The sequence below is a fragment of the Catharus ustulatus genome, chromosome 1, assembly GCF_009819885.2.
Source record: "Catharus ustulatus isolate bCatUst1 chromosome 1, bCatUst1.pri.v2, whole genome shotgun sequence".
NCBI lineage: Eukaryota > Metazoa > Chordata > Aves > Passeriformes > Turdidae > Catharus > Catharus ustulatus.
Window position 1 is genome coordinate 20,361,609 of NC_046221.1, and position 23,359 is coordinate 20,384,967.

General features: G+C 39.2%; 1 protein-coding gene across 12 annotated transcripts in view; it reads right to left on the reverse strand.

Moving 5' to 3' along the window:
* CACNB2 (calcium voltage-gated channel auxiliary subunit beta 2) overlaps window positions 1-23,359 on the reverse strand; it is a 261,106-nt gene that overhangs the window by 95,530 nt on the left and 142,217 nt on the right. The window contains exon 1 of one of the 12 annotated variants that reach the window (XM_033067259.2): window positions 22,682-22,984. The exons of the other annotated variants lie outside the window; for them this stretch is intronic. Within the exon in view, the coding sequence (XP_032923150.1) occupies window positions 22,682-22,714 (33 nt within the window). The 5' untranslated portion in view covers window positions 22,715-22,984. Of the gene's footprint in view, window positions 1-22,681; window positions 22,985-23,359 lie in introns of those variants that run through there. 12 annotated transcript variants of the gene reach the window in all.

Below are 23,359 nucleotides of genomic sequence, written 5' to 3' on the forward strand. Positions count from 1 at the left end.
GGAAAGGGAAAGCTGGAAGCTCCTTGGCTTTTTGAATATGGAAAAATATCCCACTGGATAATACAGGAAAAGGAGGAGCATCCAATTACATTTAATTAATTGTGTAAACTTCTGAGTATTTTCATATGAGCTACAAATGCATTCAATCATATTAAGATGAAAAAAAGAAATTAAACCTAAACAAAAACTATGATGAAACTATAATAGAAATATCTTGACTATTAAAAAAAAAAATCATGACAAGTGGATGTGCATTGTCCATTCACGACAACCAAGAAAACTACATTTCCTCCCTGGGTTACTGAAGTTTTTTGGGGTTACTCTGGAGAACAGTAAAAATCTTTTCCCAAGAGCTTCTGAAATTCAGTCTTTGTGAAATTCTTCATATCTCCATCTCCTTCTATTGCAATATGGAAGAGCTGCAGTAATATTTGTATGTAATACATGTTACTGCAGCCCCCAATTCCTCATCTTCCATGAAAAACTGTCTAATAAAAGTGAGATAATTCATGTTAATAATTCCTCCAGCCATTTATTCTTCTTTTTATTTTATTCCTTACTTTTCAGGTTTATAGGCCTACTTCATTTGAAAAATAAATTCCTGTTTTAATAACTTGCTTGACAAATATTTCCCAATTATCTCACCACTTATTACATTAGAGCTTCTATGAGCTATTCTTATAGTGCAAACTCATACTTTTCACACTGCTAGTGGTCATATGTGATCATATACTAGCTCCTTTTTCTTCAAGACTATAAATGCCTGATGCTTTTAGTACTGCAGAAGTGCATCATCTTTAGGAGACTGGGTCCCTCAAGTAAAAGTTTTTTTTTAAATTATTTCTGTTTACTTGCAGGTAGAAACTATTTAGGTAAATTCAGTAGTGCCTCTAGATTTCTTATTTTTCTGCTAGTTTTCGGTACCCATGCTTAACTTTCATCAGTACAGCTGGAGCTAAAGTACAGATTTTGACTGATAAATTCTCACTGGGTTAATACAACCATCACTACTGTCACCAATTCAGTTGTGGTCTTTATATTGTGTTTTTCCCTTAAAGAACAAAGTTCTTATTAAAGAATAAAACTATCTTCTTAGAAAGATCAACCAAGTTCCTTCAAGTAAAGACTTTTCATATTATTATTTATTAAATGAAGGCATGAAGCAGTAAGCAAGCATGCACTGGGATTTTGCTAAGAATAAAGAAATACATGTGACTGCACACATATATAAAACCCTTAATTTATAGCAGTGGGGTCTTCTCTGAGATATATTTTTCATCTTTCCATTCACTTGATGCTAATGAGACTTTTAAATCCAAAAGGAGAAATGCCTTTATGTCTTCATTTGATTTACACGTTGAACATATATGCTCAGGCCTCACTGTGCCAGTAAGAGGAACAAATCACTTCAATATTCTGAATTTATAAAGAGATACTGTTAGCTGCTTACGTTCTTATCCTGTGGCAGTAGTAAGAATGGCATCACACATCCCACTAGGACATGATTTAAGATAGTATATTATGTCCTTGTGACGTGCAGCTCCTTGCTTGCTATGAACTACAGTAAATAAAAAGACTCATTTCCATAAAGTGTTAATTTCTCTTAAAATCTTTTAAAATTGTTTCAGAACAAAGGCAAAATGTGAAATATCAAAGGCTGACATTGGCACATAATAATATGTCAGTGAATACAGATTGTCGTTTCATCCTACACTGATCAACCTGAAAAATATAAACTAAAGTCAGAAGTCAGAAGCTCTCCCACAAATCCTCCATGAGTAGAGGGGACCTCAGTTTGGCAGAGGGACTGCAGGTGGTGAACATGAAGATTTTTTACCTATGAAGTTTTCTCCAGATGTCTAAGCAATGTCATTATTTTGAATTATTTTGAAGAAAACACAAAACGTTGCTCTGAGAATACTATATAATATTATATGGATGTTAATTATCTGAGGGTAGAATTTATACAAAGACCAAATTTAATTAAATTAATTTTTTGCAAGTTATATATGAAGTGTATGACAAACCGTAGAAATACCATTTAGCAAAGGAAAAAGGAGGGTCCATGTTTTCTTTAAGGCACTCTCAAACAGGAATTGTTAGTTCCTTGTGTATGGGTCATGGATGCTTCACAACCTAAGTCTAGTCCTGGTGCCCTCCCTGGTTCTTGGCATGCACCCTGCAGTGCAGTGCCACAGAATTTACATGTAAATAGACAATTACTATCCAAGAAGAGCTACCAGCTCCTACAGTAGGGATTGAAATACTCTGCTATGTTTGCATTTAAAAACTAAACCAAATGTTGATTAGAATGTTTTTGTTGTGCTTTAGAGCTAATGTGGGATTGCTATGGCATCTACAGCCATGGGAGACGTTCAAATCACAGGACTGAAATTTCAGAACAGCTGGGAGCTTTAGGGTGGCAATGTGATTAAAAAGGAGATTATAAAGGAAATCAGTCTTCTCTTTACCCTTAACATGACTTTGGCAAGCTTGATTGCAGCATCAAGCTCGCCATTAACAGGTTTGCAAGGCGCTAATCCAATTGACAGCTGCCTGAAAGCAGAGTTTTTAAAAACAGCTCTTAGGTTTCCAGAAGACTGTATTTTGACATTCAGGAACCAGGTAAATAGCTGTGCCGAGTACTTTACCAGGAAAAGTCAAAACAACAAAACCAAAATAACCCCCCACACCAAGCAAACCCACACATTTGCACTCCCAACCAAATAACCCCCCACACCAAGCAAACCCACACATTTGCACTCCCATTTTATGATATTAGCCTAAATGTTTGCTTCTATGTTGTTTCACTAAGAAAAAGTAGAATGGGTAGGTATTTTTAGAGGAATGATGGTCTTTTCATGGAGATGTCTCAGACAATCTTTGAAAATATGCAAAAAGGCAGCTGCAGAGCTCAGCCTAGCTAGCAAACAAACAGAGCCCTCATAGTCAGAGTTAACTTTTCCCAAACCAGTGGGATGTTCTGGTGTGTTAGTTTACCTGGTTTTATTTCAAAAATATCTAAGATAGAAAACTCCTTGAGACCATATTGTGCTTGGCACTGCACAGTCACAAAGTGAATGACAAACACTGCCTAAGCAAGCTTGCAATCTAAAGGCTGAGAGAATACGAGCAGAAAAAAACAACAAAGGAGTAACAAAGGGATCAAGGTAGCAATGCAATTGCAAATAAAGTATTTTTAAATATTCGATACCAGCATTATGAGTCATCCCTTGCATAACCACAGTGCGTTGTTCTTTAAGTAAGTTTCATATATGTATTATGGCAGAGATTAGTTCTGTGAAAGCCTCTGAAGGAGGATAATCTGGTAGCACTGTGTATTCTGACCAAGAGATTCTCACATTTATGAAATAAGAGTAAGGGCTTTTGAGGAAGAGGGCAATGACAGATGACAGAAATAGAAGACGGTCTTCAAATTAACTTAAAAAACCCCAAATTCATCAATAATATAATTGCATCGAGAACTTTAAAAAATGAAACAAAAAATCCCCCAAATTAAGGGAAAATAAATGGAATTTGATGTTTTGAGACAATTAATTGGCTCCAGAGAATGGCACTAAACTATTAATGATTTTGAGCTATAGGGAAAAGTCAGAGTGATGACAGAGCTAAGATGTTGCCAGTGGAATGACTTGGAGACAGGTGTCAGAGAAGAAAAATACACCAAGGAAATTATTGCAAGCAGCATGAACCGAAATCATCTCACTTATGTCTCAGACTGTCAGCACACACATGGATATTAACACAGATTGATTGACTCATGGTAACTTTTGAAAACTCTGGTAACTTGATTATATACTTAAGACCTTAGGTAAAGGTAAAGCAGACTTACTAGTAACAACAAGCTGACCTGTGGTGCTTTTTACTAGGGCAGAAGGAGTTAAAAATTAAAAGTTTATGGAAATACAACTTTTGATTGTGTTTATTAATAAGCAGCAAATAACACGAAGGAAGGATTTTAAATTACAGAATGACAATTCATAAAATAAAGAATTTAGAATACAAAATGCTATGCGTTGATAAAAGAGCACAGACAGAAAGACAAAGATTGGGTCAGCAATGAAATTAAAGTGGACAGTAAAAAAGAGTAAAAATTAAAAACACATCTGGGATGTCAACAAGGAAACAGAAAGCTAGAAAAGGAAGGAATTTGCAGGAAAGCATGGCAACCATCATCCCAATTTGTCTCAGCTCAGTTAGAAGTGCCAATTTAGATTCTGTGTTCCAGATCGTCAGTATATTTTTATCTGGGATTTTGGTTCAAGTCATTAAGATTTTCTGCATACTTAAAAATAGCTTCCTTGAAAATTCAACATGAAATTCTGCTACCAGTGGAGAATTCTGAAGGGAAAAAAAAAATATTTTCCTGGAATTTTATCTTTTATCTCCATACATACATGCCCTACTTGGTTTTCAAATCTAACACTTTTAATCTACTCCAGATAAAAAATTGAAGGTTTGGGGGCTTGCTTTCTTGTTTGCTTTTTATCCTATTAAAAATGGTGATGTTTAGCATATACAGTGAATTCTTATGTATTTTACTATTTCACAGAATAATAAAACATCCTAGCTTGAAAGGGACCCACAACCATCATCAAGTCCAACTCCTGGTCCTGCAAGGGACCATCCCCAAGCATCACACCATTTGTTTGTGAGCATTTTCCAAACTCTTCTTGAGTTTGGCTTTGTGCTGTGACCACTTCCCTGGGGAGCTGTTCCAGTGCCCAACCACCCTCTGGGGGAAGAAGCTTTTCTGCTATCCAACTTGAACTTCCGCTGACTCAGCTTCAGGCCATTCCCTTGGGTCCTGTCACTGGACGCGACAGAGAAAAAAGATCAGTGCTCGTCCCTTCTGCTTCCTCTCACAAGTGAATTGTAATTGTAATTGCAATGAGGTCTCCCCTCAACGTCCTCCTGGCTGAACAGACCAAGTGACTTCAGCAGCTCCTCACACAGTTTCCCCTCCAGACTCTTCACCCTCTTTGTTACCCTCCTTTGGAAGCTCTCTAACAATTTAATGTGTTTTTTATATTGTGGCACCCCAAATGGCCCTCAGCACTCATGGTGAGACTGCCCCAGAGCAGAGCAGAGCAGGACAATCCCCTCCCTTGCCCAGCTGGTGATGCTATGCCTGATGTCCCCCAGGACAGGGTTGGCCTTCCTGGCTGCCAGGGCACTGCTGGCTCATGTTCAACTTGCCACTGACCAGGACCCCCAGGTCGCTTTCCACAGGGCTGCTTTCCAGCCTCTCATTCCCCAGTCTGTCCGTACATCCAGGTCTGCCCCATCCCAGGTGCAGAATCCAGTACTTTCCTTTGTTGAGCTTCATGTGGTTGGTGATTTCTCACTTCTCCAATTTATCAACATCTCTCTGCAGGGCATTTCTGCCTTCAAGGGAGCCAACAGCTCATCCCAAGTTAGTGTCATCACCAAATCTGTTCAGCATACCACTATGTCCTGTGTCCAAGTCGTTGATGAAGATGTTGAGGAGCACAAGGCCGAGGATGGAGCCCTGTGGAACCCCACTGGTGACAGGTCACCAGTCTGATGTCACTCCACTCACTGTAACCCTTTGTGCCTGACCACGAGCCAGCTGCTCTCCCATCACATGATGTTTATCCAGCTGTGAGCTGGACATCTTGTGCAGAAGGACGCTGTGAGAGACAGCATTGAAAGCCTCACTGAAATCTAAAAACTGGCTCCCTTGATCAACTGGGTGGATTATATGGTCATAAAAGGAAAATAAATCCGTCAAGCAGAACCATCCCCTCAAGAAGTGGCCTGGTTGTGACAAACAATGCATTGTCTTTCAGGTGGTTTTCAGTAACTCCCAGAACTACCTTCACCATAGTTTTACCAGTCACTGAAGTGAGACTGACAGGCCTGTAATTTTCAGGGTCAGCCCTCTTGCCCTTCTTCAAAACTGGGACATTTTCCAGTTTCCAGTCAACTGAGACCTCTCCAGATCACCAAGACTATTAAAAAATCATTGAGAGAGGTCTTGCAATGACATCAGCCAGCTCTTTGAGGACTCGGATGAATCTCATCAAGCCCCACAGACTGACAGGCAGCAAATGCTGCACAAATTTGGAGCTGACTGGGAGTTTATCATCCTCACAGTCATAGTTCCTCCATGCTCAGAGCTCTGGGACCCTCAAAACCCATCATCAATGTTGAAGCAAGGAAAGCATTAAACATCTCTGCTTTTCCTATGTCGCTGTTTGTGAGGTTACCATACTCATCAAGTAACAGGTAAAAGCTATTACTGGATTGCCTCTTTAAAAACACTTTTTACTGTCCCCCACAGCAGTGGGTAGCTACAACTCTAATTGAGCTTCATCTGCATGAGTTTTCTCCCTACAGTGGTGAGGACCATCTCTGCAGTCATCCCATGTCACCTGGCCTTTCTTCCACTGGCTTTTTTTGCCTTACTTCCAGAAGATGATTCTACTCAGCCAAACCAGCCTTCTGCCTTGCCTGCTGGACTTCTGACATTTTGATATTGCCTGCTCCTGTGCCCTTAGGAGGTGGTGCCAAAAGAGCAACCAGCACTGATGGATCCCAACATCTTCAGCAGCTTTTTCCCAGGGAACCTTATTCGCCAGTTCCCTGAGCAGCCTGAAGTCTAGTCTCCTCATAACTAGCATATCTAGGGGTGAAGCTTTGCTGGCAGTTTTCCTCCTGTCACCAGAGATTTTAAACTCAACTGCTTCATTGTCTCTATCATCAACTACCAGTTCATGAGATCCTTTCACTAGCAAGCATCAAATCAAGGGGCATCTTTTCAAGCCAGCTCCCTTAGTACCTGTACCTTGACGTTATCATCCAGATGCTTTAGAAATCTTCTGGTCCTGTTTTTGCCAGCTTTGTAGTGATCCCAGTTAACATTTGGCAAGTTGAAGTCCCCCATAAGGACAAGGATGGATGATTTAGAAGTATCTCTTAATTCCTTAAAGAATCACTCATCAGTGTCATCATCCTAGTTGAGTGCCCTATAGAAGACTCCCATAATGATATCTGCTTTATTTGTTTGTCTCGTAATCCTTACCCAGGAGCTCTCAACTGTGCCAGCAACAGTTTCGTTCCAGCACCCAAACTTTGTCAGCTTTCAAAGGTAACAACTGCTTTTATACATATTTTTGCTTGCTACCCTTCATTTTTATAGCATAAATTTTTTGTCTGTTTAAATAAATATCTTTTTTGCCATCTCTTAATGAGTTATTCTGACAATCATACAGTCTGAAGAAATCACTCTCATGATGTTATTTTTCCAGATCATCTGCTACTGAAATTTTCATTTTCTAGTCATGGTCTCTTGCTAACAACATTGGATGACTGCCATGACATAGAATACTGCCATTTGCTCACTGCTTAGATTAGGAGAGATTTTCCTACCAACACCTTTGTTAAACTGTGCATATGAAGACCAAGTAATTAATTAAATTTCCCTCACCCAGGCTCATTGAAACCTCAAGCCCTCAAAACAGAGGTTCATTACTGATTCAGGCCAGGTATCTCTTGCAGACACAATGACCCTTTAAGCATCTGCAGCCTTCTTTTTGATACTGCCAGAAATACCAAGTAAGCAGTTTTATACTGCCTGGCATCAATTATTTCAGGATATAAACATGACAAAAAATACACACATCCTTATCAATGGGCCAAATCTAAGCCCAGTTTCCAAGAGTGTCAAAGCTACACAAGTCCTTGTGGTTTCAGGTCCTTTTCTTTAGTCTTCATCCTTATAGACTCCTTGACTATTTCTTTATACCCATTACCTATCCACCAGGTCTAGCATAAAACAAAGCAAACTACTTGGGATTTTACCAGGAGGTTGAGGCTCATTGTTTCACTATTTACACACTGCAGTTATCTTATTTCAAGAATACAACAGTCTGCAATACTTTACATGAATTAAAGTATCTGTGGAATGGCATTTTGTCCGTCTTGTCTATCACCTATCAAAATAATCTTGAAAAATTCCCCTTCTCCACATATATTTTCATACATTTGTTCTAAACCACTAATACATTAGATAATGCATAGATTGCATGATGACAACTGTTCACATCCATTGGCTCATTTAGATTTGCCTCAAAAAGTGCATCATTTAGATTTGCACTTGACCTAGTGCATCCATACAGAGTAGATGAGGGCATCCAGCTAAAGCAAGCCCTACATGCCTGATTCTCCCATCCCATTCCACACAGCTGTCACTGCTTGCACAGCTCCACCAACTGTCCTTTGGAAGAAGGAGAGTGAGAGAGTCTGTAATTCTGAGTCTGCTCATTTTTAGAGCACTATCCCCATCTCTTTACCTAAGAAATAAGACTGAAGCCTCTGCGTGTAAATTGTCCTTGTTTATCATCTGCATGCAAGAATGTGAAGAGTATATACAATACTTGTTTACAACAAAAAATAATAAAAGGAAACAATCTGATAGTATATAATGCAGAATATTGGATAAACCTAAATGTATTTTCTCATATATAAAACAGATCTTGTACTATGGATTTATGCTAACACTAGAGATAAGATTGCTTAAATGAAGATGGGAGCGTTAAAAGGGCAGGGTATGTATTAGGCAACATGGAAACATAAATGTCCTTGCTTCTGAAGATGGTGCTAATCATTAGATGCTAACCTGAAAGGAAATAAAACATAAATGAATTGAAGAATAAAAATTCAAGGAAATCATAAAAGCACCAAATGGTGTGGTGAACTTTCAGAATTCAATGCTGGAATATCTTTTGTCTTTTGAGACATTCAAAGGTTGGAAAAATACAACAGATACTTTCCAGGATAACAACTGAACTCAGGTTTATTGCATTATTGCAACCTAGAAGACCAAGCATATTCTGTTTTTCAGACATAAGAGAAACATCAGGAACATTCTTTCTGCTTCAGAACAGACTTTTCCTGGGTCAGGAGAGCACATTACATCATATCCCCCACTGAGCCATTTCCTCTTCTAGAGGATACACCAAATTTTGGACCACTGGTTGTTCTTTCATCTCTTGTTGCAATATTGAACACTGGCAGAAAATACATATTTGATTACCCTATGTTTACCACACACACCTCTGAGGGAGCCTAGCTCCTTGCTGTTGATAATCTCCTTGTAGATACTGAGGGATCCTGACTCCAGGCTGTGCAAGCCCCATTCCCTCAGGCTGTATCTGCAAGTCAAGTGATCCAGCTGCAACCATCCTGGCAGGCCTTCATTGAATCCTCTCTGATTTATCCACTTCTGTCTGTTGGAGCACCAAAACTGGTCACAGTAAAGCAGCTATGCTCTAATGAATGCTGTGATCATCTCCCTGGACAGAGCACCTGTACTTCTTTTCATACAGTAATCAGGAGTCTGGGATTTCAAAAGAATCTGTGACTAGAAATATAATAGAATTCTTCTCAAAAAAGAGACAACATACTCCTTGAGCAAACCTTCGTTTTCAGATTTGCTATGCAACAATCAACTTGTTCAAAAATTTTAAGACAAGCAGTATCTCACTTTGCTGTAAAGTGACATTGTTAATATGCTACCAGGATCAATCAACTTTGTAAAATCTCTCAGATAAAGAGATTTCTTCCAACACAATCCTAGCAAGTTTCTGGTAACAAATGAGTCTCCAGAACCTGCAGTGATGAAAGACTCCAGTTCTGCAAGTCTTAAGGTCTCAAAGTATGTTGTGCTAACTCTCATCAAAGAAATACAAACAAGACGATGTCATCCCCGACAATTTGTTTTCTTCAGGAACTCCACTGGCTAGAGCCTGCTGTTTCCTCTCTGATCCATTGTTTGGAAATTAAAGTAATTTTCCCCTTAAACTCACACAGTTATGGTCAGTCAAAAGTTATGCTTCTTTCAGTTTACCACCCAAACATATCAGTTGTACCTCTGCTGCTATCACTGCTGGATCCCCACCGAAGGACAGGAATATGACAAAGGTGGCTCTGAGATTGCCACTCTGCTGTGCTAATTAGGAAAGCAACTCATACTTGGATGAGAGTCCTAAAGATAAAGAGAATGAACAAGGAGCAGCCAAAAGTAGGTGGGTAGATGATTGGCATCATTCAGATTATCCAGAGCATGAGCACCATGACAAAGTAGCAAAGAAGGACAAAGCTTCAAGAGGAGAAGTATCAGGGTAATAGGAGAGAAATAGAAGAGAATATTTCAAGCATGTAAGAGATGGATGGCAGGTCAATGAACATTTCTGAACTTTTGCTAGTTCTTGCCACTCTCCTATTTAGCAGCAGAGATCACAAAAGCAGAAAGATATCTTTTCAAGGATGAAAAATAATGTATAAAAATAGCAAAACCTCAAAAAATTACCTCAGTATTATTTGGGCTTATATGCCTGGCATGACAAGGATAGTTTGTAAGCTATCTTCCTTTCATTTATTTATAACACACATTTTTATAACATTTAATCACCTCTGTACTCTATGAAGCTTTCCATTAATTCCAACCAATAAATATCCAGCAGTTCTAGGCTTCTGAATTGAAGCATGCAGGCAGAAATCTGATTGCATAACTGTTTTTTTTCTGCTTACAAGCATTCAACACGAGCTCTGTGTTCACCTTGCTTCAGATGAAGTCAGTCCCAAAGTGTGCATGGGCAGGCAAAAATTAAAAAATGCTAAAGAAACCCAAGATGCATCACCTCTCCTAGGTCACACCTGTGGCCCATTCAGTAGATTGTATATGCACTGCTATACCACAATTCAAATACATTTGTACTGAAAACTCCTCAAAGATTCTCCAGAAACAATGCTAGATTCCCAGGTTGGGTAAAACTGAGAAGTCACCACTAAATTCAAGACAGGATTTTCACACTTTAAGAAATCCTCCTGGCTCTCAGTATTATGCCAGCTAAACTCCATTTTGGAAGGGGGTAAAAAAATATTTGGTATCTTATTTATTCTTTTTTATTTTTTAATTTTACATTTATTCTTAACTGATTTCAATTAAGCTGAAATACTTATTACAAAATATTGAAATCTCTCATTTAAGCAAACCAGAATGTCATTCCTGATTTGCACTGCACTCCTTCCATGATTCCTTCTGTGACAGTAATTCCATCCATGATCAGCACTAATTCATACAGCTAGCATCTCCCTTCCTGTTCAAAGTTCTTTATGTTTACAATGCTTTAAAAAAAGAATCATGGTTTACTGTTTCCTTCATCATGCAGAAGAAAAGGAAATGCTTGTTGCTGAAGCTGGCACAGTAACAAGTGTGCTCTTTTATAACCTCTCATGTTTTGCCAGTTGTCTGCAGACCTGGATCTTTTCATGTTTTGAAAAGTATTTTTTATTCCTGTTAATTTTAAAAAATTATGACCTCTATAGCAGCTCCTTCTTGTTTCCTCTCTTGATTATGCTAAAACAGACTTTATTTAAATTGAATAGCATTGCATTCACATCATAAAATCTACCAGAGAAGTGCAAGGACAACACTTTCAATTGTTACAAGTCAAGCTGATCCATAAAACACGTTGTGTAACTGGCAGGACTAATCTATCCCACCACACTTACAGACACAGATGTCCAGGCTTATTTAAAATAACCCTAAGCAAAACTGCACAATTTGCAGTGTTTGCTGGGGTTTTTTTTAAACGTATGCATTTTACTGAGAGGCATTTGATTACAGGAATATCTCACGTTTTATCCCTGTGGTAACAAGGCAAAAACAGCTATAGGAAATGGTATCAGCTGAATTATGTTTTGTCCCTCAGCACACCAGGACAGTCCCATCCAGACCATTTCCCACATGTTCTTGCCTCCAAATTCCACTGAACCTCTAGATTTAAAAGTGATGAGAACATTATTTTGTACTAAAAAGACATGGCTGAACTGAATTACAAAACATGGATCTGTAAGGAACATTTTTCCTTACAAATCTGTGTTCCTGGCAGGAGAGGAGGGGGATAACATTCATGCATGCACAGGAAAACTCTTAGAAGGCAAAGTAGCTTAAATTATCAGGAAATTGGTGTATGTGGTGGTTATTTAAAAGAAAACGGCATTTTCTCACTGTCAAGTTCAAGTGAAATGTCCACCAGCAAAATCAAAATTCCACATATGGTACAGGAAACTTATGATTTCAGTTAACCATGTCTGAAGGCCACCCATGTTCTTGCCAGGATGTCTATAATGAATAACAGAATTACAGCACACAATATGAATTATTCTGTTTTAGAAGGAATTAAGGGAAACAACAGAACTTTCTCAAATATACGGGGTAAACCAAATATGATGCATACAATAAATTGACTATATCTGAGCAACAATCTAATGCCTCTTTCACATCTCACTTTATTGTCCCCATATTTACATGGAATCCAGATGAAGGCAAAAGAATCACAGTGAATTAAAGATTAAAGGCCCAAAATTTCAGAGTTATGCTGGGCATCCTTCGCTAACAGAAACTAAATCCTGGGCAACTGCTGGACAAGATGAAAGTTTCTAAGAGTGAGTTATGACTTATGATGTAAAAACCCATGGGGATTCCTCCTTTGTGCCCAGAAGATTTTTATATAGCTGCATTCTCTCATTGGAATCAAAGAAAAAAAAGTAGTCTGGTGAGAGGACACATGGAGAAAAGGACATCTAGTCCAACCTCCTGCTCAGCAGTACCACATGCAAAGCCTCAGACCATTGCTCAGGACTCTGTCTAGTTGAGGTCTGACAATCGCCATGGATTTAAATTTTGCAACTTTACAAAGAGTTCTAATTTTAATCTCCCACACCGATAAAAGTGAAGTTCTAAGAGTAATTATGTCTTAGGATAATAAACTCTGAAGTTTGACATTTAGTCTCAAAAATGAGCCTGCTGAGCTGCCTCCACAAGCAGATAGAAACAATTCTATGAAGATTTGCACAGTCGATTTAGTAAAGCCCATTTCTGCACATATACCAAACTTCAACTGCCTCCAGTGAAGAAAAAACTAAGTTTGATATTTCCTTTCAGGCAAATGTACTTTTAAAAAGACATGTAGAGATTTTTTTCCTAGCATGCTTAGTTGCTACTTAAAGGAATAGCTTTGAAATGCAATTATATTCTTATGATACCCAACAAGTAATACTAATGTATCAGCCTTGCTCCCATAATATTACTGTTCTCTCTGCTTAAAAATTCTTGTAATGATTTACCTGTCCTTAGACTTAAGCACTCAGCTGAGTAGGAAGCTTATTTTTTATTTCTGAAACAGAACTGCTTTGCTTATACCAATAAAAAAATACTTTGATTTAAATGATTTATTTTTAATATGAATATCTGTATAGATGTTTGTAAAAAACATAGAAACTGCCTTAAAAAAGTAAAAAAAAAAAGAAAAAAGGATTAACCCCCCCAGTTCTTACTAACTCCATTTGAGTGGTTTGTAAGCTCTAACACAACTTTAAAACTGTATCATAAACCATAAAATACAGTCTTGAATTCTAGAATTTTAAATGCCAAATATTCCTATGTATTGCTAAAGTAAGAATATAATAATATTAAGAATAAGTATAGAATCACACAGTGTTATAAATGACAATTTAAAATTAAATGTGCACAGGAGAATTTCCCAGGGATTTTAATCTTTCATTTCTCAGGCAAAAACATTTTAAAATGACTGGTTCCTATGGTTCTGTAGTTACAGCAAAGAAAACACCCAAGTTTTGCTTAATTTTCTCCCAGCAGAATTTTAGACATTAATCTGGTCAGAGATTTGTAAAATAATAAACAATCATAAAAAAGCAAGGCTACCATTACCCACCTCTGTGTAAATGAAAGACTTCTGAAAAAAGAATTGATGATTCCTATTAAAGATGTGTTTCCTATCCTCACGATTTTGTAATTCTTATTCATCAGCTAAAGTAATTATCTGGAAAGTAGCATGCAGTGTAAGTAAACAAACAGCATTTCATTTAGTCAGTCCAGTTGCTGGAGCTTGTTTATAATTTGGAGAAAACATGTCTTCATGATGATAGATGTCCATGGCTTTGATAGAGGTAGATGGATTCTTTCTCTGTGATAGCCTTCCTGAGAGCGAATGTTAAATAAAAATAAATTATTGATTTGCTCTGATCAGCTGCTTCTGAATTTGTACATCAGAACAAATCATCTTATTTATTATCATTGATTGGAAAACAAAAACGTATTCCCAAACAGACATAAGCACACAACCCCAACTGTGAAAGAGCAGGAGAACAAAGGGGAAAAAAACGACTTGTACCCCAAAAAGACCATCGCAGAAACTTCATATCAAATATTCTGAACTGGGATTTTTGGTCCTTGGTTTCCCTGTGTGGAAGGTTTCTATCAAAACGCCACTGGCCTATGTCCAGCCTGCCTGCTAGCAGTGCTTAATTGAGCTGTTGTAACTGCGAGTTTTGAAAGGTCAAGGGAGCAACAAGCTATCCAGCCTGCCAGCTACCACCTCAGACCACTGATGGAAGAGCAGTTGAGCTACCCAGGACAGAGAGTCTAAAACAGGCAGTGTGCTGCACCAGGCGAGCAGGCACGGATGGCAGACAGTGTGAACATGTCTTCTTGACTTTAGCTTTCCATGTGTGCTGTAGAAAAATAATGATTTCCATTTTGCACATAAAACATCTTCTGCTAACCCTTTTTGCTACCCCTTCTGCTACCTTACATCCATCCATAGGCCAAACACCTTAGACATCAAAATGCACATCACAAATATTTAACTGGAAAACAAACTTTAAAGTATTGCTATTGTTGGAGGCAGAATATTGGGGTACCTGCAAGATCTGGATTTATTTTTCACTATATTCATGCACAGTACATGCATGTCCCTTTTTCTTAACTAAAGACATTCAAGCCACCTTCTTCTAATATCTCAACTTTTCCGTGTAGTGCTCCACCCCAAGCATTACAGATTGATTACTTACACCACATGCCATTATCTTTTACCCAAAGAACATCTCTAGCTACACAGGTCTCCTAACATTTAATTAAATAAGAACTATAAATATATGTGGCATAAGAGAGAGGAAGTTGTAAATAATTTCCAAAAGCCTGGACACACACACAGGTGTGCAGAGGAATCCAAGAATTAAGTATGTAGCTACATAAATAAGAGAAGCCCAACTAACTAGTTTGTTGTTAACTCTGTACTGCCCTGCCTAGATTACTGCTCCTACACTTCTTACGGCTACATTAGCTTCATTCAAATTCCTCACTGAAAAATAGCCAATTTTTTTTAACATCAAGGCTTGTATAATAAAGAAATATGGCGAATGTGATGAATATGGAATAGAAAAACTCAAGTGTTCCTGATCATTAAGTTATCAGGTTATATTTTTTCGCCAAGTCCATGCTGGTTTACGTCACTGAGGTAAAGTGCTTTGTGCAGCATGAGGCTGATCAGTGCATTGCCAGGAAGTAGGTCATTATCATGGTCATTTCCTTCAGATGGAAATAAACTGAAACCAAGAGCAATAGATGAATTTACAGATTTCACCAGGCCTTGGTGCTATCAATATACTCAGAAGTCAGGTCCTGTGATAGACTTCCTTCCCACTGATGTCTCACAAATGGAAAAGAAGCTGAGAGGTTCAGAGCTCCCTCAAACAGTTTGGTGGGATTTTTAAGTACAGTAATTTCATTATTATAAACCTCACCTGATTATAAGCCACACTTCTGGGTGTCGGCAACTGTCTCGGGTTACAATACAGAGTGTGATAAAAGGTATCTATTCTATCACCATCTGTTGAGGGTGCGGGCAGTGATCCTTATCTCCACGGCAGATATTCTACTAATGGGCCATCCATTGAAACCAGGCAGGGCATTGTTCTTTATCTTTTCACAACCCATCCTTCCTCCAGAGAGTCATTTTCTGCTAATGGCCCATTGAGTCCCACTGTATGACTGATAAAATTACTGCATCCCATTGGAAGTTACTCCAGACAGGGGGAAGAGCCCAACATTTCTTACCAAAATAAAAACAGAGGTTTTGGGACATTAAGGTAGCCCCTTTCTCCACTGGACTCCAGAGGAAAACCGGATTTCTCTACATCACCACTGGACCTCCGGAGGGAAACTGCACCTTCTACAGGAGCACTGCTTCAACTGAATCACATCTGTCACTGCAGGAGGATGCAGCCACCATTTAATGGGACTGCTACCAACACCCTGCCTGACGGGGTGTCAGGTTGTACTCTGACTGTGTCAGGGTTTGGAGTTTGTTTCTTTGTAGTACTGTATTTCTATTTTAATTTCCCTAGTAAAGAACTGTTATTCCTAATTCCCATATCTTTACCTGAAAGCCCCTTGATTTCAAAATTATAATAATTTGGAGGGAGGGGGTTTACATTCTCCATTTCAAAGAGAAGTTCCTGCCTTTCTTAGCAGACACCCGTCCTCCAAACTAAAACAGCAACTTTTTGTTCTTTGTCCATATATAAGCCGCACCTGATTATAAGCTGCACTTCCGGGTTTGGACCAAAATTTTAGTCAAAATGTTGTGGCTTATTATCGTGAAATTACTGTACTTTGATTTTGTTTATTTTCTTCATGTTTGTGAGGTGAACTGCACTGGTCCTGCCAACCCAAGCCAGTTTTTGCACTCCATTTCTCTTATGCTCTACTCCTTAAACAGAAGTAAACTTCTCCTTCGCTATTTCATCACCTGGAGCTGGTCACTTGGGTTGGTTTCTAAATATCAGAAACTGTTTGACTTTCACAGGACTTCCTCTCACACATGCCTCAGGCACAAACCTGCTTCTCAAACATCATGCAGTCACCATGATCCTCTTCCATGATGAGAGAAATGCTCATTCCCTTCCTTTGTTGCATTCAGACATCATCAGCACTAAACCAGTGCAAAAGGATCCAGATATATTGCAGTCATTGACTTGCCTCATATTTTTTGTTGGAAATACCTATTTCTAAAAGTTTTTTCCTGAAGGGAGAAACCTTGTCTTTAATCTCCCAGAGCTCCATACTCCCCAGGACCCTACATTAAAAAACAGATATTCTGAGCTCTACACAGGGGACAGCTGATCCACTGCTCACAGACTCATGTACATAACAGGGCCTAAAGCTCATGCCTCCACCCACAGCCTCCACAGAGCTCCCCACTTTATTATTGACTCTTCATGTGTTGGATTGTGGAGGTGGGGAAGGTCAGATACATTATAAATACCTTCAATTCACTCTCAGAAATAAAAAAGGCTCTATTCCCAGTCACTGAAATTCAAATTAAAGACAAGGCAAGGAAATAGAAATTATATTAAGGTCAAACAGTAACATCATTATTAAAAAATCTACTTCACATAAACTACAGGATGTTAGATTAAACACTGGCTTTTCTCTGGGGGAAAAAAGTATGGTCACTACAGTTGTGCAAATCACTAACTGGCAAGTACACTGGTTGTCTTGGGAGTAACACAGAAATGACCAACACTTTCCTCTGCATGGCTTTATTAAGATTTTCCTCTCTAGTGTTTCCCTTTTCTAAGTTGAAACTGTTTCAGGGGCCATTCTGCTACACCATCAAAACCATCAGCTCTCCCAGGTTTCCCTTGGGGAAGTCCCAAAACTCTCATGCAGTACTTAAAACACAGCTGTGAGGTCTCCAAGCTGGTCGTGGGGAATGATGCCATACAGAATGACCCTTGTTCTTCCAATTTAGGAAAAGAAAACTGTATTGCTTCCACACTTTGGCTGCTGCAGAGAATCCAACAGGAAAAAGGCTTGCTAAGGGTGACTGTTTCACAAATCTACATCCAGCTCTGGATGTGAGCCCATCTATCTTCACATATGAGCACTTGTTTCTTCCACATAAGACTTCTCACTAAATACATGGTTTCAGGAATGAATAACTCCATTTCTTGTGCAGCTGTACAATACTTACAGTTGAAAATTAACTAAGTGCTATTGTCACTAGAAAAAAAACCAGTCAAGAGATTTTACAAAGGACAGATTCATGGCTCTGAAGTAAACCTCAGAGACTGAATTTAATTTGACTGCCTTTCAAGTCCATACTTCAAGTTACATTCACGTGTTGTACAACTTATCTATCTGAACACAGCATTACATGTTGTTGCCTTAGGTTGAACTCAGGTGAACATAGAAAAGTCATTCCAGAATCTCATGGTTAAATTTTTACAGTGTTCTGGCGCAGGTAATTTGCCAAACTCTCCCTGTAATAATAAACATGCAATTCAAGGGAGAGGTTCCCAAAGAAAAAATTCTGATTTATGGTTTTCAGATACATTCTCATGTCAATCCACAGTATGATGAAAACTAACTTTGCTAAAAAGTTACAAGTGACTCTCTGCGATCTTAAACAACATCCTTTTTTCTCCTCCTCAGTTTCTGAAATAAGGTAAGTAGCAATGACTCAGAGTAAATACATTACTGTGCTCTCCCTATTGATTTCTAGGGCTTACAGTATTTCTAAAATAGGTGGGGTTTTCCCTTGAAAATTAGCCATCTCAGCAGAATGCCTGTATACACAGATTTGGGATCTGATTCATGAAGAACAGTCAAAATGTAACTCTTCTCAAACTTGAATGACATTTGACTGCTCCAAGATATTCCCCTCCTTTAGAAATTTAGCAGACAGACTTTCATACTTTTTGGAAGTTAATTCTGCCTGGCAGGAGCCATGAGTATAACTGGCATTTATCAACATCATACTTAATATTCCAAAAGAAGTGCTTTATCCTTCAAGAGGACATAGGCAAACTCAATGGAAGTGAAGATTTAATTTAACTAGACAAGTTCAAAACTTTTGCCTGGAGAACACAAGTGACAAATGCTGGATTTCCAAGGCAACGAAAACATATGCTCTGGACATCACAAGCAATTCACTAGACTTATAAAGAGGTTTCCCACTCTTTGTAAGGATGTTTTCCAAGAAAAATATCCATGGAGGTCAAAAAAAAGCCAAGTTTTGAGTTTCTTAGGAAAGTTAAAAACTGATTGCAAAAATCTAAAAGTTGCATGCAACAGAATGAATGAAATGAAATTCAATGATTTTTCCTAAACGACCAATAACCAAGTAAACTTGCTGCCTCTGAATTAATCTTCTAAAAGAATAGCCTCCCAGTGATTAGGTTTCCCTCAGAAGAAATCCTAATTAACCCTACACTTAGCATCACAGTGTTGGATCATGCTAATGCAACAGAGCCCAAAGTCTCTGTCAGGTGAGACTGCTGGTGGGAAGGAGTGACGAAACACTGAAGGTGTCCTGTGCCCAACCAGGGACAAATCGGTGCCATCAGCCCTGGCACACCTCCATCAGGGTCCCGGGAAGGCAGGAGGGATGTGGCTGGAGCTGCCCAGCATCCCTAGCCCTTCATCTGAGGGAGGAAGAGCAGATGCTCTGCAGCCATGGGAAATGCTCTGCTGGACAAAGTGTAGCCCAGGGGCACAGGAGAGCCTCCCAAACTTGCAAGCACCATCGGGAGTCCCATCATCCCTTACGTGGAACTGAAAAGACTGCTGGGAGTAAATTTTAGATGCTCTTGCTTTGGGAGGGTAATGAAGACTACGATCTACCAGGCATCTGTGAAAAAGAGCTCTCTTTTTCTGTTTCATTTTCGATGAACTACTCCAATACTGTTTTATTTATTTATTTATTCCCCTTAACCCAGAGGTTTATTTCACAAACCAACAAGAAGAGGCCTAAACAAACAAGTTACAGCCACAAATGAGACTGCAGGGCCTGCAGCTTTTTACAGTTTCCTGTATTTATGAAATCAAATTGCTTACTATAGCCAAACAAATCTACCCTGCCTGCTATGGGTCAAAGAATGTCTAAAAAGATACTACATGTTTATTTCTTCAGTCATAAAGAGCTTAATAAGCATCTACTTAAAGTTTTAAAATGTAATGTGAAAGACATTGTGCATCCCGTGTTAGAACAGCTATGAAAATACTAATAGAAATAGGAAAGGACCACTGCTACCTGATTTTATTATTAATCTCAAAAATATAGCTTTTGTAACAGAGTCATGACACTTTTTTTTTATTTTTAATATGAAGTGGTCATAAACACCAGCTTTTTTCTTTCAATAACTGGTTCTTAAGCAGTATTATCTTTGTCAGCTAGGGTTGGTGGGAGATGGTATCAAAGTTGATTATCAGTGCTGTTAGATATCTAGACTTATTATGCATTCAGAGTAAGCTAATAATCCAGGCTTGTTTATACATAGGAACAAAAAGAAAGCAAAGTGCATGCAAAAGTTGGTAGTACCAGTCCGTGGCATTTTGCTATCAAATTCAACTGAGTTAGAGCACACTTCAGATACTCATGTTTCTGCAACTGTATGTGTGTGCTCACGTGGACATATGTGTGTGCACAAAAATGCAAGCAATGATCACATACAGTTCCATTTCTCTATTACTCTGTTTAAGTATTGAGTTTTAAGAAATGGATTTACTGAATTCCTCTAAGAGATGCTTTAATGATGCTATGTTTCATCAGTAGTCTCCTCCTTAGGATAAAAATCAAATTTTATATGCATAGCTAGAATTCCTTTGACTTATTTAAAACTGCTTTAAATTAATAGTAAACTTAAAATTAAACCCTAAAATTTTTCTCTGTCACTTTTCACTCACTTTGTCCTTCAGTGACTCAAGTAATTGTGTGGGAAGATAAAACAAATGCCTTTTCCACAGTACAGAGCATATGGCTTCATGAACAACAGATCTGTACAGATAGAAGTTTCACATTGATTTAGCTTTCACTGAACAATAAGTGTTCTTCAAGCTTTATGTACACCATCAATTCTATTTGACTTATCACTGAGTAAAGCAAACATCTTGGTAAGTCTGGCTGCCAAAATAACACCAAAAAAGTGCATCCTTATTTTCCCCTGAACTGTCTTGCTCTAAAGAAAAACTAAGAAGAAAAACACAAATTATATTTTAATTTGCACTTAATGACACATTTTGTTTGAGTAGATCATTACCCTTCGGTTTCAGGGACCTCTAGTGATATCAAAGAGAACAAAAGAAAAAAGGAAATTAAAAAAACCCAACTCCACACAATTCATGGTGGGCTTCATACTTTTTCTATTGATGCTATTTCACTTTGCACAGCTATGTCATAGAAAAGGGACTGGAATGAGATGGCCCACATGCCTGGGAAAGCTGTCTCAAACATTAAACTACTTTCTATGGCACAAAATACTTTGATATTTTTTAGAAGCTGAAACAGCATCAGATAAAGAGATGGAGATTTGAATCCAAAGCTCTAACACAATTCTTCAGTCATGTAGGCTATTTTTAAGACATTTTAAAATTTCAGACTTGCTTGCTGCATGAATGAGGAAGTATAACTCCACAAGATACAATGCAATGGAAGAGGAAAATGCAAAAATCTGTTAAGAGCGATTTGCAACCATTTGCGAATATCTGAATGTAACCAATTAAAAAATAAAGGCTTCAAAGTTTGACACTCTCTCCTGCTTTACAATTTTTATACACAAGTAAACATTCTATAGCATAATCACTGCAGCACCCTGTGGCTTACTGCTTTGGAAAAACTAAGTTCTTTTCAGCTCCCTAGCTTGGTTTGTGAAACTTTGTGCAAGTCTCACATACACAAATTAGTTCAATGCACAGAGAGCTGCACTTAAATTATTTTCCTGAATGTCTTCTACATTTCTTGCATCTCAAAAACATAGCTGGTTAGAATTTTAAAAAAAGGAAAAAAAAGAGGAAAAAAATCCAAAATAACGAAATTAATTCCTTGAAATGTGTTGTAGAACCCAGACTGCCATAAAAGGCCCTTTCATACTTCAAAGAGCAACTTCAATAATCAAAACAAAACATTTGCAATTGCCAGTTATATGCAAAGAATGTAGCACTTTTAGGCTTGTGAAATTTATTTGGATGTCTTATAGTAGAGTTCATACGTATTTTTCAGTGTTATTCTTCCCCAAAGCTCCTCAGATTTGGACTCGGTCACAAGTATGTGTGGGTGGAAGAATACATCCATTTTGCTTACAAAGTAGCACTTGAACCACAGGCTGCAAAACTGCAAACTTTTATGTCAGCTAACAATGTCATGCAAAAGTGTGGAGCTGTTAGTGGTTTTCTTCTGGTCTTCTCTGACATCATCAACTTATTTCAAACACAGTTTTACACGCATACTTAAGTAAAGAGTGTCAGATCTTAACGTGGGTGTGTTTGGGTTTTTATAAGCTCACTCTTTTGATGGACACTGCAGTACATTACAATGACATACTTTGAACTGTACAAAAGAAATGGTTTGGCAACATCTCCACAAACGTACTATTAAGGCTAGTTCCGTAAGCTTCTTGTAGTCTATTTACATTACAAAGTATGAGACAAATTCTGAATTATTTGGAAGCATGGGATTGCTTAACTCTGAGTCCAAGTAGCCTCATAATACTCAGTAGTTAAATACTTTCAATATCACCACAGTGCAATAAATAAGACAAGGAAAGTAAATTCAATTTTATCTAGCAAATAGTACCTCACTACCTGAAGAACTTGAAGAAAAATGTAATATTTAAAAAGCAATAGAATTGGTGAATACTAAAGTCCAAACACAGAAAAAGTGGTACTGACTGAAATACAAAGCTGGCCAATAAACTCTGATATTGGAACACTGAAAGTAAATAACAACTGAGGAAAAAAAAATAAAATCACTAGTTTACATCTTACCACTTCGTACTCCTCACTGCCAAAAAGGTACATAGTTACTGCTTCACAGTCTGACACCAGTTGCCCAGAGCGCCCAGCCGCCTTAGGTCAGATCTTGCACCGCATCCTCAGCTGCCGTGTCCCAGCCGGGCAGGCTTCCCAGGCTGCTTTCCCACGCCTGGGCCGCTCCTGGGGCTCCAGGGCTCTCGGGCATGAACTCGGAGTCTGCTGCGAGGGCCGCGGCGCCGGCGGGATGGAAAACTGCGAAACTCCGCGGGCGCCAGCGGAGCCCCGCGCCCGTGCGGAGCCGTGCGGGGCGGGACAGAGCGACGGGATGGGGCGGGACAGAGGGATGGGGCGGTGCGGGACACAGGGATGGGGTGGAGCGGGGCGGGCAGCGGGACGGGACGGGAATGGACAGCCCGGGCTGAGGGCTGGGGCGATGCGGGTAGCGGGGGTGGCAGCGCCGCGTTCCGGCCCTGCCCCGCCTGGCGCGACGTCGCCCAAATTGTGTGCGGGGAAAGCGCGGCCGGGAGAGCGCGAGTGGGGCCCGGGAGCAGCGGCCGGGGCGGGAGGGCCCGGGAGAAGCGGCCGGGGCCGTGGGGGAGCGGCTGCCGGGGCCGGGGCCGTGGGGGAGCCGCTGCCGAGGCCGGGGCCGGGGCCGTGAGGGAGCGGCTGCCGGGGCCGGGGCCGGGGCCA